At 40.9% G+C, this 26,948-nt stretch overlaps 1 protein-coding gene and 1 long non-coding RNA gene across 3 annotated transcripts in view; one reads left to right on the forward strand and one right to left on the reverse strand.

The window, feature by feature from the left end:
- Positions 1 to 26,948, forward strand: part of DNAI3 (dynein axonemal intermediate chain 3) — a 79,018-nt gene that overhangs the window by 15,168 nt on the left and 36,902 nt on the right. For both annotated transcript variants that reach the window (XM_036026363.1, XM_028513546.2), the window contains exons 4-12: positions 7,033 to 7,214; positions 8,565 to 8,669; positions 11,067 to 11,225; positions 12,317 to 12,516; positions 17,959 to 18,075; positions 21,357 to 21,547; positions 22,336 to 22,460; positions 24,382 to 24,471; positions 26,754 to 26,840. In XM_036026363.1, the coding sequence (XP_035882256.1) occupies positions 7,033 to 7,214; positions 8,565 to 8,669; positions 11,067 to 11,225; positions 12,317 to 12,516; positions 17,959 to 18,075; positions 21,357 to 21,547; positions 22,336 to 22,460; positions 24,382 to 24,471; positions 26,754 to 26,840 (1,256 nt within the window). The remainder of the gene's footprint in view (positions 1 to 7,032; positions 7,215 to 8,564; positions 8,670 to 11,066; positions 11,226 to 12,316; positions 12,517 to 17,958; positions 18,076 to 21,356; positions 21,548 to 22,335; positions 22,461 to 24,381; positions 24,472 to 26,753; positions 26,841 to 26,948) is intronic.
- On the reverse strand, positions 18,103 to 26,833 carry LOC118500672. Its single transcript, XR_004903247.1, has 2 exons — positions 26,629 to 26,833; positions 18,103 to 20,424 (listed from the first exon to the last, which is right to left on the reverse strand). It is a non-coding gene; the product is annotated as an uncharacterized LOC118500672 (long non-coding RNA).

Here is a 26,948-nt window from a genome sequence, read left to right on the forward strand (position 1 = left end):
CTCTACAAAGCACATAACAGCCTTTTTGTGCTTAGGAACATTATACAGCACTTTAGCACCATGCTTGGGTATCCTATTTAAATAACAAAATCACCAATAAAAAGCACAAAAATGTGGACAATGTGCCACTAACTAGACAGGGGAAAAGACACTTGTTTCCAGTATGAGAGCTGAAACAAGATGGCAGAGCATTTCCCAGTCTGACTCAGTGGGGCTGACTTAAGCGGAAACTGTGACTCAGAGCTGGCTGCAGACTGCAGTGGTTACCATGGTGGAAGAAACTCCCAGTCTCACATGAGAGTTCATTGGAAAGTGGGCTAGAACCGAGCAGGTGAGCTGCATTATTCCCTCTCTGGCCCCTCCCCAACAGGCATTTCTGCAGCACAGCAAGGAGGGCTGTCCTGCCAAGTGAATACCTCAGGCCCTGCCCCCTTACAGCTTAACAGGGGCCCCAAACAAAGAAATGGAGCCAAAATGAAAGAACACAGCAAAACTTCAGAAAGAAAGCTAAGTGATGAGGAGCTAGCCAACCTCTCTGATGGAGAATTTAAAGCCCTGGTAATCAAAATGCTCATAGAACTGATTGAGCTTGGTCAAAAAATGAAAGAACAAATGAAGGATACCCAAAATTAAATAAAGCAAAATATTCAGGGAACCAACAGTGACAGGAAGGAAACCAGGACTCAAAGCAACAATCTGGAACAAAAGGAAGAAATAAACATCCAACCAGAACAGACTGAAGAAACAAGAATTTTAAAAAATGAAGAGAGACTTCTGAACCTCTGGGACAACTTGATATGTTCCAATATCCAAATTATAGGGGTGCCAGAAGGAGAACAACAACAGCAAGAAACTGAAAACTTATCTGAATGAATAATGAAGGAGAACTTCCCCAATATGGTGAAGGAAATAGACTTCCAGGAAGTCCAGGAAGCCCAGAGAGTACCAAAGAAGTTGGGCCCAAAGAGGAACACACCAAGGCACAATATCATTAAGTTACCCAAGATTAAAGACAAAGAGAGAATCTTCAAAGCAGCAAGAGGAAAGGAAAGAGTTACCTACAAAGAAGTGCCTGTCCATAAGACTGTCAGCTGATTTCTCAAAAGAAACCTTACAGAAAAGAAGGGGCTGGAAAGAAGTATTCAAAATCATGAAAGGCAAGGACCTACATCCAAGATTATTCTATCCAGCAAAGCTATCATTTAGAATGGAAGGGCAGATAAAGTGCTTCCCAGATAAGGTCAAGTTAAAGGAGTTCATCATCACCAAGCCTTTATTACATGAAATGTTAAAGGGACTTATCTAAGAAAAAGAAGATCAAAACTATGAATAGTAAAATGACAACAAACTCACAACTATCAACAAATGAACCTAAAAGAAAAGAAAAACAATGAAAACAAAAACTAAGCAAACAACTGGAACAGGAACAGAATCAGAGAAATGGACATCCCATGGAGGGTTTTCAGTGGGGAGGGGGAAGGGAGGAATAGGGGGAAAAAGATACAGGGAAGAAGAAGCATAATTGGTAGTCATTAAATGGACAGAGAGAGGTCAAAAATGGTATAGGAAGCAGAGAACTTGACGAACTTATATGTATAACCCACAGCATGAACAAAGGGGGGAAGAAAATTGGGAAAACTGTAATAACATAATCAATAAAATATACTTTAAAAATGGATCATAAACCTAAATATAATACCAAGTACTACAAAACTTCTAGAAGACAACATAGGAGAAAATCTTGTGAACTTGAGATACCACACCAAAGCCATAAATCTTAAGAAATTTTTGCCTAATCAACTTTTTTCTTTTATGGAACACTAGTTAAAACACAAAAGGATAAACAATTGCTACATGCAACCACATAAATGAATCTCAAAATAATTATGCTGAGGAAGACAAAACAAAAAGAACACATAGTTTGCAATTGCACTTATAAATATTCCATAGAAAAACTAATTTATAGTTAATTTATCGTATCAGCAAGTAGATCACTAGTTGCCTGGAAGTGGGGAGGGGTGTTGAGAGGAAGGGGCGAGAGGAAGTTGGGGCGTTAAGGATGTGGTCTTTATCTCAGCTGTGCTGATGATTTCAGGGGTGTGTGCATTTATTTAGTAAATTGTATGCTTTAAATACATGGAGTTTATTATTTGTCAATTCAATCCCAATAAAACTTTTTGAAAAAGTAAACAGCAATGAAAATGTTTTTTAAAAAAGATACAGATGACATGAATGGAAGTTATTTAAATTAATTCTGTTTCAATATACAGGACATAATGTTTATTGCCAAGGCCTCTTCCCTTTTACACAGTAAGGCTCTGAGGAGTGAGTTGTGTAGAGTTTGAGCCTGTTTTTGGCCCCTGCTCCATCAGTCTACTAGGTGAATAACTGCCACTCACTGCCTCCTGTGGAATGTAACCCCTGTTACCTCTGACTGTGTGTGGAGAAGGAGCAGGACCCTCTCCTGTGCTCTGCTGTGTTCACCAAACCAGAAAAGCTGGTGATGTTCATGCTGCCTGTCACCTACCAGACCCAAAAGCTGAGACAGGGATTGAATCTTTATGGGCACTTTATTCAGATGACCAGCAATCTGAGAAGACACAGGTTTGTACCCTAACTGACCGTCCCACATTTCCTTTGAAGCCAGCCTTTTTATAACAGAGAACAAAGTGCAGTGGTGGGTTTTGAAATTCATGGAAAATTAGATTAAAAAACTGCAGCACTCTCGCCCTGGGCGGTTAGCTGTCTCTGGGTGGGCGGTCGTCTGCCTCTTCCTGGAGCACAGTGGCTCGGATGTCTCCAGCTGTGCCCCAGAAGGTTGGCTGTCTCCCCGGGAGCCAGGGTGGGCCACACCCTGCAGTTCCTGAAACAACAGCTTTAACATATTACCTACAAGGCTTATTCCTATTTACCTTAAACTAAAATATTCCAACTCTTGGGTTCTCTGTCATTCACACATCAGCGAGAAAGCAGAGCATGGTAGTAAGAGTGCAGGGACTTCCGTTTGAATCCCAGCTCCCCTGTTTCCAACTCCTAGCTCCTCACCTTGAATATGGTATTTGAACTCTGTAGGCCTCTGTTTCCTCAGCTAAAAAAAAAAATGGAGACAATTATAATAACCAGCCCAGAGTGTTGTTGTGAACATTAAGTGAATTGACCATCTACTTAAAGTGCTGATAGCAGCACCTGGCATTCAGTAGGTGCTCTACAGAAGTTACAATAATTAGACATTGAAATTAAGAACAAATTGACAGTAACCAGAGGGGAGGTGGGAGAGGATAATGGGGGTGAGGGGAAAGGGGAAACAATTTCCAGGAACATATATGAAGGACACGTGGACAAAACCCAAGGGGGGTAGGATCAAGGATGGGAAGTGGGGATGGCTGGGGTTGGGGGAGTGGTCAGGGGAGAATGGAGACAACTGTACTTGAACAACAATAAAAAAAATGTAAAGGAAAAACCCTGGGAAAACCTACTCTCCACAGCACCTCTTGACACGAAGGCTTACAAATTTTTACTTTTGCAATAAAATGTATTGTACCTGGCTGATGCCTCAGAGAATTGTGTCCAGATCTTGCCTGTGGAAAACCAACACTAAGAATAAAAAAGCAACAACAAGAAGTTGACGCAGACACTGGCCCACGATGTCCAAGGCATCATGGATGAGACATGAGACATTCACATGGACTACTGAGTCCTGTAGAGGAAAAGGGACGGCCAGGCTACCCTCTCAAGGGGAGGGTGCCTCGGAGTGGCCTGGCTACTCTCTCAAAGGAGAGCGCCCTGATCCTTCCCTTCACAGGGTTTTTATTGGGTTTCAGTTTGCACAGGAATACAGGTAAAGTTCACTAATCACTGTCAGGCAGTAAGGATCAAACAACAGATAATGTTCAAAGAACTAAAAAGGGCTCCCCCTGAGTTGGGGTCTTATCACCTAAAAAACTACAGCACTTGAGGAACTAAATTCATTTCCTGCCTGGGCCTTCATAATCTAATTAAGAGCATCCTCAGTAAGCAGGTTTCACGGGATTTTACATATTCCTTTTTCAGGTCTGATCCTCCGGGGAAGTCTGCAGTGACCAGTGTGGATTGCACCACCCCTTGTTATTGTCACAGGCTTGAGTCGGGCAGAGGAGACAAAGGCAGCTGGGAGGTTTGGATGTCTCACAGGCAGAATGAGAGGACTCAGGCTTTGTCAAAGCCGAGGGGCAAGGGTCAATCACCCCCTTTTTCCACAGCCCCCCAAGTCCTTCCTTGGGGCCTTCACATGATCATGCCTGTCTTAGGTGATTCCCCCCTTGGGGAATCTTACCCGTCATTGGCTAACTGATCAAGTATTGGGGGCCAGGCAAGGAGCAGAAGCAGCGCTCCTGCCAGGGAGATAAGCTTGTCTCCTTAGTGGCTTCTGGTCTGGAGGTCTCTCACTCAGCCTTAGCCATGGGGGGTCACAGCTCCTGAAATCAAGCAGGGCAGACTCTAACAGAAGTCACAATAATTAACATGGCTATTATTCACCCACATTGTTATGCACTCAGCAGCCTAGCCCAGCACCCTATCCAGCAGGTCTTGCCCTTGTGGCAGGACCCCTGACCTCTGTAAGCTTCAGGTGGCCCTGTAGGCCTTCTCCTCTGCCTTATCATCTTTCTGACACTCCTGGAGCAACCAGCATCCCACTCTGCTGGGCCAGTAGCACTTAGCGTACCCCACTGCTAATCACCACGACCTCGTTGTTATATGCCCGGGGTGCTGTCTTCAGTGTAGACCTCAAGGCCTGAATAACAACATTCTTTATTGAATTTTGCCAGAGATCCTCGGGAGTGGCCAGAAGCATCAGGCCTACCTGTGTTTAGTGTGGCCATTGTTCAGGTGGTGCTGGAAGGTAGCAGATGGTGGGAGTTTTGTGTGGTCGGTTGGCTACCAGCTGCCTAGAGTTATCACTGATTGCTAATTGCAGCGAAAAAGAGTCTATTAGTTTTACTACCAGATAAAGGAAAGTTAGAACCTATGTGAAAGTTGCCTTGATAAAGTCTAATTAGTGTGAAAGGGTCATTTTAGGGGAAAATGTCCAGCTAGTAGAATTTGAAGCATGTTTGGTGGGAGGAGGTAACATCGAACACAACCTTTGTCACGGTCTTCTGTTTCCTGGGTGGCAGAGGGCTTTCTGGCTTTTGCGAATGCCTCCGTTCGTGGGCCCCACAGTTCCACCTAGTGGTTTTCAAAGGCAAAACTGCAGAACTTTTTATTATGCATTAGACACTACAAATTATCCTTGGCAGAATGTTTTCACAGGGACAATCTGTATGTGAATAAACTAGTAAACACAACAGCTGTTTATTGAGTGTCTTCTACATGCCAAAAGTTAGGGTTAGCACTTTGAGGAAGATAAAAATGGGCAGTTGTCTTTAACTTATGAACAACCTGTATTCCAAATGTTTATTATGCCAACAGATTGCAATTTGGAATACACATCCATATATATAATCAGTGTTATACATATAATCATTAACCCTCCCCCCAAATTACCTGGATAACTGTACCATTGAGCCACTAACATGAAGTGTAAATGTTTGTGTGGGAAAATTCAGAATTCCAATGTAAGAGGCCACATGCACTGCCCCCCTTGACACACCTGTTGAGCAGTGGGAGGGAGGCTGTCAGGACATCCAGGCGTGTAGGGCCTGGAGCGGACTGAGTGGCTGCAGGACCCTCAGCCTGGGAGGGACTCTCGGGCTGGGAGAACGGAGTTGGGCAGAGAGTTCTGGGGGCAGGTGCAGAGCTGAGACTGGGGTGCCCGAAGCTGATGTGATAAGAAAATGAGAAGAAGGATTGTTAGAGGGGATGACAACAGACAAGACGATACCTATCCTCCTCCATCCCCTGTCCAAGGGCCTGCTGCAGCCAAGGACCAGCCTGGGGTGGGGGAGAAAGGGACAGGAGGGACAGGTAGAGAGAAATGGAAGCCTCTTGAACCTCCCTTCCCTCTTCTTCAGAGGGCAAACCTGGGACTGCGGAACCACAAGAGGGAAAAGGGAGTCCCTACCCCATCTTCCTCCCCATTTCCAAGGGTTTGCTAAGAGGACTTCTTTGGGAAGTCAGTAGCTTTAAGATGTGAAGAATGGAGTGACAAGTTTAACTATGAAAAGAAGGAGCCCTAGGGAGCAGAGGTACCTATATGAAGTCAACAGAAGGTTTCTTCAAAATGGGAGACCACTGGGCAAATCTGCATGCTGAGGGAAAACAGCCCAGAGGCAGGACAAGTTGAAGGGCAAGGAAAAGTGAATGGGCCTGAAGGCTGAGAAGGGTGGAGAGGGGCCGGCAGGTCTCTCAAGAGGAGGGGAGGGTGGAAAGGCGGTGCCTGTGCCAATCAGCTGGGAGACCAGGCTTCGGGACTGCCAGAGTCCTGTGCTGTACAGATGCAGAATCAATCACAGAATCGTTTCTGCGAGGTAGGAAGTGAGGCCACCTCATGAGAGAGAGCAACGGGGGAGGGGATGGGGGGGTGATGCTTTAGAAAAGCAATACAGTCTTGATAGAGCCTGAAAAGGTGATCATACCTTGGGGCCAATAATTTCAATTTTTTAAAATATCCTAAGAAAATTTGAAATGTGATTTAAAAAAATTATACATTAGATATCTGCTTGTAGAGTTGTTTACAATCATTGTAAAGAAATGAAGGGAAAATGTAATGTTTTTCAACAACAGAACTATTAAAAACTATGCTACATAATAAAATACTTGTGACATAAGTATTAAAGGCAGGATGTAAAATTTCATGTAAAATACTACACATGGAGTGGCTGGAAGGAAATAGAGGGTCTCCCTTGAGATGTAGTATTATGGGTAACTATTATTTTCCTTTTTATCTTTTTTGACATTTTTTGTAATGGATAGACTTGCTTTAAAAGGAAGATTTTAAAGTCTTTTAAAATTTTTAACCAAGACAAGTATTTAGAATGAACAATTGCATGTTTCCCATTGCTAGTATTTTAAATGGTTACACTTAATGTCAAAATTTGACTCTGTCTTCCCTAGGTCATCCAGAAATCTATCCATTAGTGCTAACTACCAAGACCCAAGAAATATTTAACTGCCGAATAGATGAAGACCTGACAGATGAACAACCTTATAAGCTTCTCAAAAAACAAGATATTTTGGCAGACTTTTCCAACAGAGCTGCAGTGTCTGATTTCTACCCAGTCAAAAAAATCATCCAGGTAAGCACAACATCCTGTTTATTTTTCAGTCTCGCTCCAAGGGGTTCCTGGTACATAACAATGAAAGTTGCAGAGATTGCCGCATTCAAACCTGGCATTTGCCATCACTTAGTACAAATACTAGCTTGCCCACACGTTCTTGGGAATCCTTCTTGGTGATCTCTGTGAAAAGCAAACACTTACCAGTGACTGCCTTACCCCACACCCAGAAAAACTGATCCTTGCCCAGTTTTTTTTTTATTTTATTTTAATCATTGTTCAAGTACAGTTTTCTGTCCTTTACTCCCATTCCAGCCCACCCACCTACCCCTCCCCACCTCCCTCCCATTCCATCCCCCCCTAATTTTTCTTGCCCAGTTTTAATTAGAGTAGGAATCTATCCTTATGTTCCCATACTGCTTTAATTGTTCAGTTCATCACTTTGGTCCTGATTTGTCTCCTAGCATGCAACAGAGCATAATGCCAAATAAAAGCGATGCTTCTTTTTTTTCCTGTTAGAAATATCGTTGCTTAGTACATTTCTCTATTTGGACCTATTGTGTTTTAAAAGATTTTTGGAGTTAATAAAACTCAATTTTTTTTAGTTTGCAACTTGGGTTTATTAGCCATAGATTAGCACTAAGATAACCATAGATAACTATGCTTACCTTTTATGAGTGATTGATTAGAGAAATATCAAATTTTTTAAAGATTTTTTTATGTATTGTTAGAGAGAGGAGAAAGGAAGGAGAAAGAGAGGGAGAGAAACATCAATGTATGGTTGCCTCTCATGTGCCACCTTCCGGGGACCTGGTGCACAATCCTGACTGGGAATTGAACCCACGACCCCTTGGTTCATAGTCCTGTGCTAAATCCACTGAGCTATGCCAGCCAGGGAGAGAGAAATATCAATTTTGTATTGATGTCTGCATAAATCGAATGACCACTGGATGTCATTAACCTTCATTGGCTCTCTCTTACTATTCAGTAGCATATTGTCTGTTTAATCTCTACATATTGTAAATTTTCCAGTTTTCTTTGTGTAATTTATTTCTAGTTTCATGCCAGTGTGATCAGAAAATATGCTTGTATGGTTTTAATCCTCTTAAACTTATTAAGACTTGTTTTGTGACCTAACATATCATCTAGCCTTTAAAATGTTCCATGTACCCTTGAAAAGAATGTACAGGGGTGGGCAAAGTAGGTTTCCAGTTGTATGTGAAGCACAGTTTATTCTTGTATTGTTACTTATTACTTATTGCATTGTTTTCCGTACAAACAACTGTAAGGCTACTTTTGCCAACTCCTGTATATTCTGTTGCTTTGGGATGAAATGTTCTATAACCTTCTCTTTTGATTAAATTCCTTTAGGCATATCCTGGAGATGAGATTCTGCTTGTTTACGACAAAGACTTCAAATATGGCCTTAACTTTTATATTATTGGAACTGAAGAGGGAAAGGAGCTCTATTTCAATGTAAGCACACCCAAGCCCTTGGGTTCTGTGCAGTGTCAGAGGGAAGCAGTGCCTTTGGGGGACATCTCAGCTTGGTTATGATCCTTCTTGTTCAGCTCCATTTCCCTGGGGCCTAGACCAGGTTCTGGCACCTAGAGGAGGTGGGCAGTAACTGGGACAAACTAAGTCAAACATCTCAGGGTAGGGGGTACTCTAGTTATCTGCTTCACTGACCCCGGGAGAGCCCAAACAGGTGACCTGGAGTACCACTGCTCTCGGCCACTCCTTGGCCTTATTCCTGGTTCTCCTCTTACAATCTGCATAACCTGGGCTGAGTTGCTGCACCACTCTGTAAAAACAGTGGCGCCAGGAGTATCCCTTTCCAAGGCTGTTGTGAAACTTAAACGGATGAACACAGGGTAAAGCCTTTGTACAGTGCCTGACACAGAGCTGGGTACTCCATGAGCGTTTGTCATGATTATTTAAAAGCAGGATTTTGAAAGGACAACTTGGTCAGTGGGCAGTGGATGGGGAGGGAAGCAGAAAAGAAAAGAATGGTAATTTCCAAAGAAAAAAATCAGTTCACCTTTAGGGTGTGTTTTTTTTAAAAGTGGTCATGGAAGTTAACAATTTTCTGAGACTTGCCTTCTGATCTGGCGTTCTTATGGGGAGGTTTGGTAAAACGGAGGCAGACAGAAGGTTTTGAGTGGTTGTTCAATAAACAAGAAAAATAAAGGAAAGCATAGAATTTTAAAATATCTAACACTTTTAAACTAAAAATAATCTTTTACTTAGCCTTAACATTTTCAATTTTATTTTTATGGTTGTTTTTCTCTGTGTTTAAATTTTTTTTATCACAGTCTTGTGCTGCTTAACCACAGGGACACACACATCTGAGAAATGTGTCATTAGGTGATTCCCTCATTATGCGAACATCACAGGGGGCACCCGCAGGATCCCAGGTGGTGCAGCCTATTGCTCCTGGGCTACTATTACTGCACAAGCAACACGAGATTAAATCAAGCACAAGACAAAATAATGCAACCAAGATATGCGGTAAACACGAGATATTTGCGGTTGCTGTCGACATACCATGGCCTGTTATGTCTTATAGCAAACTATTTTCATAATAAGAAGAAAGAGTACACTCTACAGTAATGATAAAAAGTATAGTGAATACATAAACCAGTAACATACTACTCATTTATTACCACTGGCTTGTGCGTGCTCTACTTTTCTACATCTGATGGCACAATAGGTTTGTTTGCACCAATATCACCACCAACACGGAAGAAGTACATTGTGTTATGACTTTACCACAGCTACCACATCACCAGGTAACAAGGAATTTTAGCTCCAGCATAATCTTACGGGACTATCATCATTGACCGAAATGTCATTATACAGCGCATGACTGTGTGTAGTGGAATAGTTTCAAACATATAGAAAAATACAGAGAGTAGTATAACAAATATCCACGCAAACACTACCCAGAACTAACAAATATTAATGTCTGCTCATATTTACTTTATTTTTTTAAAGAAATAAACTATAATAGATAAGGCTTCACTCCCCCTCGTATCCTCTGTAATTCCACTTCTCTCTACAAGGAACCATCATTCAAAAGTTGTTCTGTTTTCTTTCTGTCCATGGTTTTGTTTTTACCACATGTGGATGCTCCACAAATAATGTATTTTATTGTTTTACTAAAAGTCACATAAAATTATGCAAATCACTCTGCAATTTTTGTTTTTCATTAAATGATAAAATTCTAGGCCACCATCCATGTTGATATATTTAGATATCATATATATGTAGATTAAGTTTGTTTATTGAAACTGCTTTATGGGATTTTGTTTTATGATAACACAATGTATCAGTTCACTTCTATTGATACTTATTCAATTTATAGATAGATTATAGAGATATAGATATAGGTTTTGATATATTGACATGTGTCTCTATGTATCTTTTTGTGGACATCTTGATTTTAAAATATTCACTTATTATTTAATGTATATCATGTTTATTCATACTTATAATCCTGTTATCAAAGAAGTTTTATTAAGTCAGAGAGAACTAGTTTTATACTTAACACTCAGTTTTAGTATTCCATATTTATAAAGATATGCAGTAAATGCTGTCTTATTATCACATATCTTTTCCGTTTTTACTCTCCCATCTTTTTATTCTGTTATTCTGTCTGTATCCTTGATATTTTTTTGTTCTTTGTTCTTCTTTTTTTTTTTTTGCTTGGTTTCCTTCTCATAATTGAAAAGCATGAACCAACAAAGAAGAAAAATAATACAGAAGCACTTAGTGAATTTATATAAAAGTAAACTTTGTTGCAAAACATACAGATGCAGCTATAACCTAAATTTGGTCATATATTTCGGAATGTTATTTGTGTTACTCTAGCCTCCAGAAGTTCCAGAAGAACAGGAGGAACATATAGAATTTAAAGAGCTTACTCCTGAAGATGTGTTTACCTATAAGCCACCCTGCTCTAAACCGTGGGTTTCTTTGGGCAGTGAAAAAGAGATCGAGGAAGAATCGGTTAAGGAATCTACAAAGCAGGTCAGAAGCTTGAACTGTTACCTCCAGTCATCACCTCCCTGTAGCCGAGTAACATTTATTCCTGAAGGATATGTGAGGCTTCCACGTTTGCTATAGTCACGTGGTTTTTCTTTGGATAGAAGAATGGTCTTTGTCTTAGGTGTGCATTATGGGTTGAATTACCTCCACCCCGCAAAAGATATGAGGTCCCAACCCCTAGAACCTCAGAATGTTACCTATTGGGAAATGGGAAGGTGCTATTCCAATAGCTGGGGTTCTTATAAAAAGAGGGCCATATGAAGACACAGAGACACAGGGAGAAAGAACAACATATGAAGAAGGAGGCAGAGATTGGAGTGCTGTTATCTACAAGGCAAGGGACACCAAGGATTGTGTCACCACTAGAAGCTAGAGAAAGGCAAGCAACAGATTCTCCCTCAGAGACCACATTAAAAAACCAACCTCCGACACCTTGATCTTGGACTTCTAGCCTCCATACCGTGAGTGAATAAATCTCTGTTGTTTTCAACAGAGATTTCAGAGAATAAATCTCTGAAGCCACCCAGTCCGTGGTACTTGGTTATAGCAGCCCTATAACAGAGGCATTGCCAGAGCAGCCCCTGAGAAGAGGATTTGGATGTGAGTAGTGTGAAAGTGTCCCATGAGAAAACAGGCAAAGCAGTGGGAGAGGGACCTGGCAAAAACCTTGCAAGGGTGCAATCTCAGGCAAAATTTCTATGGAGGGAAGACTTCAGCCAGAACCCCTAGGGGAACTCTGGACGGTAAATTACACCTCAGAGTTGTCCCAAAGAGAAGCAAGAGAGATGAGCTTCCCAATTGTCTCCTGCCAGTCCATGATGGGTTGAGATGTAAATAGCCAGTCACTTCTTGCCCTTTGTACCTACGGTAAAAATGGTCCCTATAGCCCTGGAGCAGTGCTTCACAGACCAGCAGCAGGGGGTGGCCAGAAGAACAAAAAGCACAAGGGGCTTGAGGGCGCACAGAAATTACACACAAAGATCACGTGGGCAGAGCACCCTTGTGGGCTGCCACACATCCATTTTTCTCCAGGTAATTGAGTATGTTACCTTTACTGCTTACCTGTGTTGTAGATTACATATATGATTTCTCGAAAACGGCATGAATTTGGTGCACCGATTAAGTTTAGTGACCAGAATGCTTCCAGTGTGAAAGATGGCTATATTGAATGTACAGCCTACCCAGATAGAAATTTTGTTATTAAGCTATTTGAGAAAGATGTTGGCATGCAAGCAATCCCCCAAGTCATGGACACAAGTACTCAGACAAAATGGTAAGTAAGCAGTGGGTTTATGTGTTTTCAAAGGCAATTACAGTAAAATCTAGCAAATGTCCAGGATTATTTTGAGAGATCTTTTTAATAGAAATTGATTGACAATGGTGACATAGATCTCTATAGAGTCAATTCAGGAAGTCAATTGCTTTCAACTATGCCTTTTCAAATCTTAATAGGAAAATGTGATACAAGTATATAAGACTGTAAGACTATGCGGTGGGAAAATGATGGATGTTGGTAATAATTACAGTATTGTTTTCACCTGGAGTATTACAATTGCCGCCCACCTGCTCCATTCTACCTAAATCATTTTACACACCAAATCAGATTGTGTTACTTCACTGCCTAAATCTCCTCTTTGCCCCACTGCCATCACATCCAGAGCCCTTGGGACAGCATTATAAAGTTCTTCTTCTTCCCTGTCAAGGCACTGTAGGGCTTGCCAGCCTCTTCCCCCTCCCCCACCCCACTCCCAAACAAGTCCTCTGTGTCCCTGCCCTGTTCTGCTTCCGTCTCCCAGAACACTCGCTCTTCTGCAGCTTCCTGCCTTTGCCAATGTTGCTCTGCCTAAAATGCCCTCCACTGCCTTGTCCAACTTGTCCCTCTTTACCCTTTAAGTTCAGTGCCCTCTCCTCTGTGATTTCCTGGAAACACCAGGTAGAGTTGATCGCTCCCTTCTCTGGGGCCCCACTAGACCTTAAAGGTATCTTTATCACAGTACTGAGGACTCATATTGTACTCATCTGCTTACCTGTCTGTTGGCCTAGATCCAGAGCACCTGGAGGCTACAAACAACACCACGTCACATGTCATGCTCTTACTTAAATATATTCAGTGAGTTAATTGATGTGAAATGGATTATCAAGGGAGTACTTTGAGCTGAGCTTTGAATGTTGTATAAATTTGGAGGTATATTTAGCTAAGCTATATATTTTACAATAAAAACATTTTATTTTGAAATAACTTTAGATTTATAGAAGAAAAAACACAAATGTTACATATAATTTGGAGAAATGGAGAAAGGGAAAGCAGCCCCAGTATTTTTCAATTCAAGAGAACGGGAAGCACAGAGTTTGCATGGGACCGCGAGGAGCCCAGCCTGGGTACAACGAACCCAGAGGTTCGCTGAACCCAGAGGGTAGCAGAGGTGGACGGAGAAGTGGTTTCTCTGTGCAGACAGTAGGGAACTTTGCCAGATTCTGAAGCTAAAGAGAGCGGCAAGGTGGTAAGGTATTAAAATCAGATGAGCCAGGCTGTATGTATTGGAAAGCAGAGGGGAAACCGGCCTGGAGTGGAAGCAGTTGGCCAAGTAGGAGCCTGCTGTCATTAAACAGGGAAAAATGTGACCAGTGTCTCAAGTAAGGTGGTGGCAGTAAACTGAGAGGAAACAATGGAAAGGAGACATGTAAGGACAAAATGCTGTGACTCCCACCATTCAAACAAACAAACAAACAAATAAAACCCAACTTTCTTGACCCTTCCAGCTATCATCTAATTTCTCTGCTTTTCTTTGCAACAAAACTCCTCACAGCAGTTGTGCACACTCTCTACTTCTACTTCCTCATCTACCACTCTGTCTGGAGCCCATTCTAAACAGTCTTCAGGTCGCCAAAGACCTCCAATGGTCCAATTGCCAATCCAATTGTAATACCTCTTCTTTCTCCGCTTCTCGGCAGTATTTAACATGGTTTACTGTTTCTCCCCTTTATGACACATTTCCACTTAGCTTATGGACAGCACTTACTGTATACTTCCTAACCCACTGGCAGCTCCTTATCAGTCTCTTCACTGGATTCTTCTCTTTCCAACTTCTAAATATTTGAGGATCCCCTGGGCTAACTCCTTTAGGTGTTTTTTCTAACTACACTTAGTCCCTGGGTGAATTTATCCAGTCCTTTGTTGTTACCCATTCTCTGCTTGTTCCCAAATCTATGCCTTCAACCTCAGTCTCTCCCCTGAACTCCACGTGCTTATGTTCATCTCCTTGTTGGATGTCTAATAAGGGTCTCAAATTTAGCATGCCCCCAAAATTTAAAAAAAAAAACAAAAACCTCTACCTCCAAATCTGAAACTCACTGAATGTTCCTCATTTCAGTAAATGACGATATTCTTGTAATTACTCAGAGCCAAAACCTTGGATTTTGTTGGGTCTACCCTCAAAATATGTTCATTGCTATCATTTTGCACCAATCTGTCCTCATCTTCTTTCTGGATTATTGTAATGCCTGCAAACTGGACTTCGTCTACCCATCCCTACCCTCCTGCATTCTGCTCTCCATAGAAGAGCCAGATTAAGTTGGATCCCACTTGCCCTTCTGCCTTCATTTCCCATAATTCCCCTGGCTCACCCCTCCCAGCCACACTGGCTTCTCTGTTCCTTAAATTCAGCAACCATACTCATACCTGGTGTGTTTATGCTCACAGTTCCTCTACATAGGCTGCTGTTGTCCCACCCTTAGGGTTCATTTCCTCCTTCATTCAGATCTCTTCTTAAAAGAGGAATTCCTCAGTATTCCTTTATAAAAGCAACAACCCCCATTTCTATCTGTCCCCTTACTGTATTTTTTCGTCATGGCGTTATTATCACTTGTCTCTCTTTTCTCACCTTCTTCCTACCTACCACTTAGAATTTAAGCTCATGAGACTGGAACTTGGTCTATTTTGTTCATGTCTATATCCCCAACTTTTAGGACAGTTCTTGGCACAGATTTATTAAATGAGGGGAATAAAGGAATATTAAAGAAAAGAAGAAACAGAGTTCAATGGCTTGAGTTCAATGTTAAGAGAAGAGCCATGAGCCCTGGCTGGTGCAGCTGAGTGGACTGAGCGCTGGCCTTCAAACCAAGGATCACCAGTTCAATTCCCAGTCAGGGCACATGCCTGGTTTGCAGGCCAGGTCCCTAGCTGGGGGCGTGTAAGAGGCAACCAATGAATGCATCTCTCGTGCATCGATGATTCTCTCCCTCCCTTTCTCTCTCCCTTCCCCTCTTTCTAAAAATAAATAATAAATTAAAAAATATTTTTAAAAAGAGTAATATATACTTATAAAAAAGAAGAAAAGAAGAGAAGAGCCCTGAAATATCAGCAGGAGAGACTGTGGCCAGGAAAATCAGGTTCAGCATGTGGAGTATAGTAAAAAACTAGCTTTTCAGACCTACATTATGTGATGCGTGTAGTGCAGAGTTAAAGTTGAGGCACACATACATAGAATCCAGGGGTTGGGATAAGAAATGGGTCAGAAACCAAGAAGGCAGATGAACATACAGGCCAGAGCCAAACAGTTGAAGAGAAAGACAAGGATTGACAGTCGAGTCTAAGCAGAGAATTAGAATGTCAGAGATTCATTAACACCAAGAAGTGAGGGTGAGACTAGAAGGAGAGAGATGGTGCATTAGTACCAACAAATCTTTGATTTTGAAAGAAATTTCTTGGTCAAGCCAACGAGAATCTTCTTTTCTGTTCCTGCCAGGGTACAGAAAAGTGACAAGAATGAGTCAGCCAGGGCAGACTCAGGAGGCAGGCTCAGAAAGGGACAGGGAACTTTCGACAACAGGGGCCTTGACAGGATCTCTGTGGATGCCGACTGATGGCAATGGACAGTTGTTTCTATACGGCTGGAATGGATGGATGAGAAACAAGGGCAGGTCCTGACCTACAAAGTGAAAAAAACAAATCAAAAGAACTCAAATGGTTCAAATCTAGGTGACAGTGAATGCTGGTACCACTTACTAAGATTAGGAAATTAGCTGGTCTAAGGAAAAGGTGGGATATATGATGGTGATGAGAGAAGTAAAAAGAAATCAAAGATGAAGTTTGAAGAATAATGACAATGAAAGCAATGTTTACAGCACTCTTACCACATAACGGGCATGCCTGTAAGCACTTTGCATACATCGGCTCAATTAATCTTCACAACTGCCCTTTGAGGTAGGCACTATCCCCATTTTACAAACATAGAAACTGAAGCAGAGAGGTTAAAAATGAAAACTCAATATTTGGAACAATTTAAATTTGAGTCAGTAATGAATAGATTTGCTGAATAACAACAACACAAATCACATTAAAAAAATAAGAGTGCCCCTCAGCCATGTTGCAACTTTGATGAAGCCGCCAGGTGTCATATAATTTCTGAATCCTGTGAGACAGAATTTAAAGGTGAAGCTATGACTTGAAGCCAAGTCTCTTCAGTTGCAATACCAACATTCTTTCTTTGCATCACTCTGCCTCTGCTGTGGATGTGGATCTAGGCGGGAAAAAAAGATGAATTACTGTATTCAATATAAGTGAAACTCTTTTTAGCCCTCTGTTTGACTACTCTCATTTAATATATTTACCTCACAGAGACATTTTACTGGCATTTGCTTTAAAAGCACAGATTAAATACAACCTAATAGTCTATTAAGCACTTAAAATGTGCTAGCAGTGTTTTAAAGCTTTGTATGTATTAACACATTCAATTCTCACAATAACCCTACCTATGAACAAGGTACTTGAAGAATTCTATTTAGAGATGAGAAAAGAGGTGCAGAGAAGTTCAATAATTAGCTCAGGGTCACATAGCTAGTAAGTGATAGAATCAGGCTTCAAAGCCAGGCAGCCAGTCAGAGTGCACAGTCTTAAGGACTGTGTCATATGGCCTCTCTGTAGCCCCGCACCCTACGATCAAGGAGCTTCCCCAGTCTGGCAGGTGAGGCTGACAAAGCCCAGAGGTACAATACTATGTGCTATGTTCAAGGGTGAAGGTAAGCTCTGCAAGCAGTCAGCCTGATTGGAATAAGTTTTTCTCCAGAGACTGTGCTGCCATTGCTGCCCACATGTAAATTGTCCCTAGTTTCATACATTTAGAGCAGAATTTCCTAACCTCAACACTACTGACATTTTGGGCTGCATAGTTATCTGTTGGGGGAGGGGAGGAGCCTCGTGTGTTGCAGGGTGGTTAACGGCATTCCTGAGCTCTGGTCACCAGGTGTCTGTGGCACCTCCTAGTTGTGACTATCAAAAATGTGTCCAGACATTGCCAAATGTTCCCAGGGTGTGAGGGCGGAACAGGATTGCACTGGTTTAGAAACACTGATTTAAAGAAATGAAGAGAAATAAGATGATAAAGAAATGTGACAACTTGTTAAAAATTGGTGAATGGGAATAAAGGGTATATGGGAATTCCTTATACCCTTCTTATAACTTTCCTGTAAGTTTAGGATGATACTTAAATAATTTTTTAAAATAAGAGCTTATTGATTATGTTTGAGAGAAATATGCATATAGTTTGAATGGCAGTCAATATCAATTGTCTACAATAAAGAAAAAATTCAATGTATAAATTTTAAATATAAAATAATATCCTAACACTGTCACAGAAATAAATCTTTGACCTGTCATGACTATATTTGCTTTTCTTTGATCTAATATTTATTATTCAATTTTCTTTCAATATATTAGGGCATATCCCAAAACTGCTACTACGCAATATTATCCAAGAGAATTTTTAGAAGAGGAAAAAGAAATACTAAAACAATCAAAGCCGTTAGCTGATTTTCTTAGCAACATGAGCATAAGGTAAAAACCGTGTTTTAAATTTTGAAAATAAAACACAAAATGTGTATTTTTAGTTAATAATCATAGTCTTTGAAAACAGTCCCATACATGGTATCTACACTGCCATGAAGCCAGTTACCAGACGTGCAAACGCAAATGACAAAGTCCGCAGATCCTCGGTCTTTCTTTCGCCTCGATTGCTAAGCAGCATCTTGAACCTCGAAAGCAAGGGCCACACCAAACAGGGTAAACCTGGAAGAAGTATACAGTTGAGCATGTGAGGATGTTTTCCTAACAGCAAATTAACATTTATTTACCATGATCTCTTTTATTTTAAGTTTTCTTCTCCACTCTGCACTTCTCCACTCTCCCTTCTTAGTGTCATTGAATTGTGTAGGATTACAAAGATGAGGAGGCCATAGATGATGATGACCATTGTTACAATGATGATGTCAGCAACTTACAAAAATATCTTTGTAAATAAGAACCTGAATTCAACTCAGAGGTACTACTTGGATGGCATCGTCCTTATCTCTAATTCCTGTGTTGCCACCACCCTTACTGATGCTGAAAGAGAGGTGTCTTCAAAATGCCTCTGCAGTGGCACTAGGACCCTGGGCAGAGCCAGGTGGCTTCTAGACCAGAGAGAGAGTGTGACAAGTTCTCATCAAGTTGATACCAGAGTTCAGAGAAGTAGAACCAATGATGGACAGGTTTGCCAGTTGTACCCAATAGGCTGGTTTCCATTTCTTTCCATAATTAAATATTTGGTGGTCAAGTTCAGAGATGGTCCAAGTTAAGCTCTTCTACTTTAAAAAAAAATCATTAGTTCTTTCAACTGTATTAAATGTCATGAAAATTATCCATGCCTAGGGAGAATCTAGTTCAGAAACTCATCAATGATGCAGAGTGTGCATTAATTATTTGCCACTCATGGGAAGCATGCTATAGTTCTCTCCTATGTGGGCAAAAAGAAAGAAACAAAAACCCGAAGGTTTCTTTTTCCCTTTATGAAAATAAAGCATCTAAATTTTTCCTAATAATAACATTAAAAATGAGAAGTGTATAACCTATTTCAAGGAAATAATTGGCCTGTAGTCATTTCTCAATTACCCACATTGTGCATTATCTTTAGTCTGGAGTTTTGTTCTTCCCTTTCAATTGCTGTGTTTGTGAAGAAAGGAGCATAATGCCTTCCCCGAGATGTGGGAGGAAGAAGCCGGAACTATAAGAAGAGAGAGGAAATGGGCACAAGAATTAAAATAGCACTGGCCAGGAATAAATAAGAAACCCATGTTTATACACTGCCATTCTTCCCACTATAGCACTGCTTACGGCTTTTTTTTTTTTTAATTTAAATTAATATAAGCCTAGATTTGTTCTGGAAAAGAGCTCTTTCATAAAAGAGTTTTTTTTTTCATAGAGTTTTATCCAAAGTGAACCTAAGGGAAGCCTGGCTTGCAAAAGAAGAAAATTATGTTAGAGGAGAGAAACTTCCAGGAGATTCTCAAAGCAACTAAGAAACTTTTATTTGGAGATTAAAAAAAAAAAAGATACCCAGGGACTTTAGCTCAGACAACAGTTTTGCCAGCCTGCAATTCCTGACCCTCAGGAACCAGGCGGCAGGGTTCAGGGGAATCAAGAAACGGGAAACCAGAGAAACACACCGTGGTTGTGTCCGCCGCGCAGAGGACTTCCCCATTCAGCCGGACGGGAAGAACAGGAAACCAGAGCGAAGGCCCTCTCTCTCACTTCTCCCTCCGAATTCCATTCTCATTCTGGCTGAAACAGAGAGAAATACGATTTTGAAAATGTTTACAAACGCTTCTACTTGAAACTGGGTTAAACCCCGAAGCTCCAGGGTGCCAACCTACCCTACCCACGGTTACTCAAATTTTAATGTGCACACGCACCCACTGCGCATCTGGTTAAAAAGCAGGCTCTGCCTCAGTCGTCTGGAGTGACGCCTGTGACTCGAATTTCTGACAGCTCCCGGCAGTGCCGACTCTGCTGGTCCTAGAAAATGCTCTCATTGGAAAGATGAAGGGCAAGAAGAACTTAACCCAGAGTATTCAATTAAGCAGCAAATGGTAGTGTTAATGTTTAGTGACAGAGGGCATTAAATGGTGTGGTGCCTTTGCTTAATTTTGAAGCATATACATTATGATATTTGATGTTTATGTCTGATTGTCTAAATAAAATAAGTTTTTTCTTATTTTCGAAAATTCCTAATTCATAGGCACTCTTTCAGGTTACCACCCCTATTACAACAGCAGGCTACTTGGACTTTAAATCATTAGGGTAAAACCGTGGGTGGAATTCTTGTGGGGCAGCTCCTAAAGGCCTTGGGAGTGAGTGCAGCTTTCAAACCTACCCAAATGAGGGGACAAGAAACAGTACAGTAACTTAGTGTAGCTTGTAGGACAGGAGCCTGTCAAGCCAGGGACCTTAGACTATTAGGAGATGAGTGTAGCACTGAGATTATTTCATAAAGAAGCAAGTGTAGTATTTTTAGCCAGATACTTCTCCATTTTAGGGACTATCTCGTGCATTGCTGGAGGTTTAGTAATGGGATTAAACACACGAGATCCTCCCAGGCATTGACAAGTAAAACCACTACCACTACACACACACACACACACACGCACACACACACACCTAAACTGCAAATTCCCCCTTAAGAATCTCTAATTTGTTGTTTTGAATTATACACACACACAAATCTAATTATATGTTAATATAATATTTAGTACACATGATCGCTTATTACTGAATATAGAGCTAAGAAAATTGCTTTTTTTGTCCGTATGGAATTTTCAGGAGGCGAATAAGACCAGTTCAAAGTGGAGGCTTACTGGGGGATACACTGTGGAAAATAAAGAATAGGAAGGAGGATCCGGTAGGGAGCACTTCAGATGGTCTCAGCCAGCCCAGCAGGGAGCTGCAGAGGGTGACGCCTGCAGGAGGTGCCCGGCTACAGGCAGAGCCGCAGGGCTCTGCTGTCCTCACAGCTGCCATGCTCACTGGCCTGGGAACCCACTGAGGCAGTGAAGGTGCTAGAAGCTGCCCGCCAACCACGTCCTGGAAGCTGAACAGCAAGTTCTTAGAAGTCCTGAGTAGCACACTGCCTGAATGTTTTTCTCTTACGTCCTTATTTCACATGAGGTTAGCCCTTAGTTACCAAATGTAATTGAGAATATTTTTTTGGGTACAAATGAGGCAGGAAGAGCTAGCGAAAGCATATCATTGAGTAATAAAATCCAATGTCTTCATTGCTTTTATTTTCTTTTTTTACAAAATAGTGTTGAAATAGCCCTGCAACAAAATGAAATCACAAACACATTTATTGATGACTGGAAATGCCTGGCAGAAGAAGAAGGCACCTTTGGGGACAAAACCGATACCCACCTGAAGGAGTACCAGTCCTTTACCGATCTCCATAACCTAACGGAGAAAATGGTCACCTGTGTCTCGTGGCATCCACAGATCTACGGTGAGATGGAAAAGACTTCAGTTCCATTTGGGATGACATTGTAATGGTCTGTTGCTTTTATGTGTAAAATTGAAAATCAGCTCAATTTCAGCAAGACAACTCCCATTTGCTGAGTGCCAGGCACCTGCTAAGCGCTTTCTTTCTGTACCTTCTCTCAGTCATGTGTCTTCCAAGCAACTCTGTGGTACCCACTGTGACCTCTACTTTACAAGGATAGGACAGACCTCAACTCAGGGAAATGGTTGGCTCAGGTCCCCAGCTGGTGCAATGCCCAGTCTGGATTTGACTCAAGCCTCCAGGGCACAGAAGGCTAACTTTATTCTCCTGACACTTGCCTCGCTGGTCACTGGACCAGACAGGAGCTTCACCTGCTTTAGAGCTCTCAGCAGCCAAGGGAGGCAGGAATGTGTGAAGGTGGGACTTCAGAGCGAGGGGGAAGCCCTTGCCCTCCTCTTTCTTCCTCCTTTCCTCTCCCACATTGGCCCTTTCCTCACATGCACACACACAAATTTTTTATACTAAATATTCAAAGTCTGCTGTTTATTTTATACTATCAGTATATCTCAATTTGGAGTGGACACATTTCAGCTACTAAATAAGCCACGTGTGGCTGCTGGCAACCACATTAAACAGCGGAGCTCTAAAAAGCTCCTGGGCTCCTGTAGAATATTTTCACTCGAGTTTCACCTAAAGGGAAATGAACAGTGACCATGCAGAAGCGCAAACCCTACAAGCTCTTTGCCACACACAGCTGCTGTAGACCTCCATTTTCATTGTGTTTCAATCAGGGCTAATAGCCGTGTCGGTGGCCGTTCGACTCTCCTTTGAAGACAGAGTTCACTTTTCTGGCAAATTATTGCTGCAGCCATCACTGATTCTGTTCTGGAGCTTCTCTGACCCCATACATCCTCAGGTAATAAGGGGGCATTGTCTCCCCATAGTCTAAAAATTTCAAATATCACTTCCACATGTCTCTTTTAGCAGTTTCAATCACAAAATGATTTACAGCTCTCAATGTTGTAAAGTTTACAGTATAAACCCTTATAAAATCAGGCTTTCTTCAATTCAGAATTTGTAGTCAATTTGAGCAAAACAAAAGTTTACACTTCATTTACTGAAAAGGTTTGTTAAACAGATCATATTATTTAAAAAAAAGATTGTAAGAGCAATAGTCAACTGATTTTAAAGAGCAATCTCTTTCATGGGCTTTATTTAAATACTAATTGTTCAAACGCAAGTAGATTTTAGTTTCACATGAGTTTCCTCAATTCCCAGGATCACCAGTAGGTGCTGATAGTGAGTAAAGACGAGTGTGTGGGAGGACGATGGGAGCCCATCTGTGGGATAGCTGCTCGTCAGCTCTTACTGCCAGGTGGTCCCACTTATCAAGAGAATCCAGTTAATTGGGAATTTTGTGTGAAATCTCCAAATTTTTAAGTAGCTATTCTACAGCCAAACCAAAACACAAAAGCACCCACTCGAACCAAACCAAAACACACAACAATCCAAATAAAACAAGGCTGAAGTCTGAGTTTGCCCCATCTGGTTCTATCTCCAATATCTGCTCAAACACAGTTCTGCTCAGGGGGAGGGCACCTTATAGGATTAGATGAGTTTTTTTTCAATGTACTTAAGTATAATAATAATTTGTTTCTATAAAATATTGTGTAGTTAAGGCTTTCCCTAATAAATACTAGCCCTGCCTTATTCCTTCTTCCTTAATTCATTTTAATGAAGTCAGTTTTTCTGTAATAAAGTCTAGATACTTTAATTATTATAGACTGAGAAAGCAAAAAGACAGCTCTCATTTCTTATCAGCCTAGTTAGCTCAAAAAATGGTGCCACTCTCTTTCCAAGTTCTCTGTCGTTTGCTAGTCCAGTAGATCTGCTCACCGCCACATGACCTGGAAGTCTGCCTGAACTTCCAGGCAAATAGCAAGAGAAAAGACTCTCCTTTCCTCTATTTTGATGAATAGCTTAAAAAGACAAATAATTTCTTAAAGAACTGATGTAAATGATTTATTTTGTCTTTGTTCTTATCAAAACTATAAGAAAGTGTTAAAAGATTTTATTTTCAAGAGTAGAGCTTCTCTAGAATCCACAGAGTACTAAATTAACCAAGATAATTAATCCACTTCTAGTTTACAATCTTTAGTTCAGTGATGGCAAACCAGTGGCCTTGGGGCATCTATTTTTGGCAGTTATGTTTATAGAAGAACAATAACCACACATGTGTTTTGCTTGGTGGTAACTCAACAGTGCCGACACTACCTATGGTTAACATACCTATTCCTTCACGCTGGCGTATTCCTTGTAGAGCTTCCTCCCGACCCTACAAGCAATTGAGTTTATCTTCTGGGTTCTGTATTGTTTTGAAACGTGAATTATTATCACTGGTAACACCTTCACCCTCTCTCACACAACGTGTTTTATTGTGTGCCCCCATGTGCCAGGCTAGGTACGCAGCACGGAACAAAACAGACAAGTACCCTGTCTTCCCAGAGCTTACTTTCCATACTTTCAAAAAACATTGATCTCACAGTTTTTTTGTTTATGAAAAATTGTAGGATGTCCCAACAATGACCTATGGAGCATGGGTGAGGGTAGACCTGGTCCCCTTGAAAATACACCTGCTCCCTCCCATACATATGGCTAATGTTCACAATAAAATTCAACACAAGCAACTCCTCATTCAGAGGTATAATTCTGGGAATATACTTTCTGTGCATGTTTCTTATAGATAGCTATAAAGTTAGACTTTTAACTGTCTCAACATTATTTTCTAGCCATGACCTTAGGTTTTCTCACTCTTGAATTTTGGGGGTTTCCTTTAGTTAATGCTGGAGAGCCCGGAAGACATTTTCTGCTTCAAGTTCTGTCCAAGTAACCCTAATATTATTGCTGGAGGCTGCATAAATGGGCAGGTATGCATGGGTTTTTTCCAGCTAATTATTAATGTAGACAACATTCTGTAATACATTTTGATTGGTAGGTTTTTGAACTTAAGGAGCCAATTGAGCAGAAAGAAGGTGTGTCAGCTGTATGCCATGCGACCATGCCACCATGCCAGCAACTGGAAAATAAAGATGTGTTAGGAGGTTGGGGGATGGGAATGTAAAAAAATAAAAATTTTAAAAACCTGCCTGCTGTAAGTAAATAAATAAATATATATTAGATGTGGTGTCAGGGCTGGAGATATTCACAGGGTGACCCAGTCATGATAACTGGAACAAAACCAGGTCATATCTATTTGTATTGCTGAGATAAAAATCACACGTTGGACCAGATTTCACAGAACAACAAAAACCACAAGCATTAATACCTCTTAGTCAGGAGGCCTCTTTTGAAATTTTCCTAGTGGTAGGAAATAGCAGATGATATGAAATTTAAACAGAAATTCTCTGGAAAACATACATATATTATTGAATTTGTATGTGTAATTTGAAATCATGTTTTCCCTTTGTTATCTAACTTACGTAAAATTTAGATCCTATCCTAAATTGCCTATTTTTCCAATAAAGGAAAACACAACTCTTAAAGCTACTTTATAATGAAAGTTTAAATTCACTGTGATCCAGGGAATCTGACCATTACAGGGTAGATGGTCTTTCCTGGTGTGGCTGGGAAAACTCACCGTGGTTGAAGTGCAAATGTCCGCAGCACCCACGCCCATTTACCCAAAACCAAATGCATCCAGGAAAACAAACTTTCTCCCAGGGTTTTGCCCAACAACAGCGGGCAGTCATCATGATGACCCAGGGACCAACGTCCAAGCCCAGCAAACCCTGAAATGCCTTTGTCACTCATTATGAAGGTTGTACTACTGTGTGTTTAAAGTATTTTAGAAAAGCAAATGATGAAAATAAAAGCACTCACAGTTCTGTAATCCTGACATGTTACCATTTTAGTGTGCTGAAATGAATTTAATCATTAAAAATTAATCTCATTAGTGTTGCATGTTATACTTCATTCTGATTTTCAAAAAATGACCATGACTGTGCAAATTTGGAGTTGGTCATAACATCTGATTAAATAGAAATCATCATTTCTTAGACATTTTGGACAATTGAGTGTTTGTATTTGCTTCTGGAGGACAGGCCCTTTGCTCCTGGGTCTAAACGGTTGTCCCCACAATCATAGCGCATTCCCCCCAACAGAGGGCGAACTCTCCCCAAAGCACGGGGAATTGCATGCTGTTTTGGATACCTTGGATTTTAAAAATTACTGGCACTTTTAATGCAAGCACTAAAATCAAAGTGTTGAAAATACTTTTATATGGAAGAAAACATTTCTTTTACATTGGGTTGGCTAAAAAATCCATATGGTTTTTTCTGTAGAATAAAATACCTATTTTTCATTTTCACCAATAACTTTATTGATTCGGATATTTTGAGTATGTCAGCTATCTCCTGCCTATTATAACGTTGATTGTTCTCAGTTAATATCTTGATTTGATTGCCGTCAACTCCAACTGGTCTATCTGATGGTGAAGCATTGTCCAGCGAGAAATCTCCAGCACAAAATTTCACAAACCACTTTTGACATGTTTGATCAGTCACAGCACCTTCTCCATACACTGCACAAATCTTTTTCTGTGTCTCAGTTGCCTTTTTAACCTTTCTTGAAGTAGTAAAGCAGCCCTGGCTGGCGTAGCTCAGTGGATTGAGCTCGGGCTGCAAACCAAAGTGTCGCAGGTTCGATTCCCAGCCAGGGTACATGCCTAGGTTGCAGGCCATAACCCCCAGCAACGGCACATTGATGTTTCTCTCTCTCTCTCTTTCTTCCTCCCTTCCCTCTCTAAAAATAAATCAATAAAATCTTAAAAAAGAAATAGTAAAGCATAAGATGCCAAAAATGTTGCATATTTTCTTCTGTCTTTGATATTAAAATGGCTACACAAAAATTTACCAATTTTGATGAGCTTTTTTAATGCACACTGATATGACAGCTGTCACAATACAATCTAACAAAATTATTTCAAATGAAGTTCAAGACAACTAAATGCTACTAGAACCATCTTATAGAGAAAAAACCTAACTTTTTGGCCAACCCAATGTGAGCTTTAAAAGCTCCTGACTTACCTAAGATGTAGGCTGAGTTTGATTATCCCCCAAGGTGATTGATTCATCCAAGTGCATACCAATATGAATAAATTGTTTTAATCTTTAACCCTGAAAATATTTAGTAACATTTATTTCTGTTTCAGATTGTCATGTGGGATATCACTGCACATGCTGATCGCATAGAAAACATTAAAACAGGCGGTAGTAGAAGTAAAAAAGCCACACTCAAGGTTAGCTTTTTACAGTTTTTTCTCTTTTGCCTTTTTTTCTGTCCAGGAGTTTATCAGAAAGTACACAACAGGGTTGCCAAGTTAAACAAAGACTCAATAGGAAAAAAA

This window comes from Phyllostomus discolor, chromosome 5 (assembly GCF_004126475.2).
Source record: "Phyllostomus discolor isolate MPI-MPIP mPhyDis1 chromosome 5, mPhyDis1.pri.v3, whole genome shotgun sequence".
Lineage (NCBI taxonomy): Eukaryota > Metazoa > Chordata > Mammalia > Chiroptera > Phyllostomidae > Phyllostomus > Phyllostomus discolor.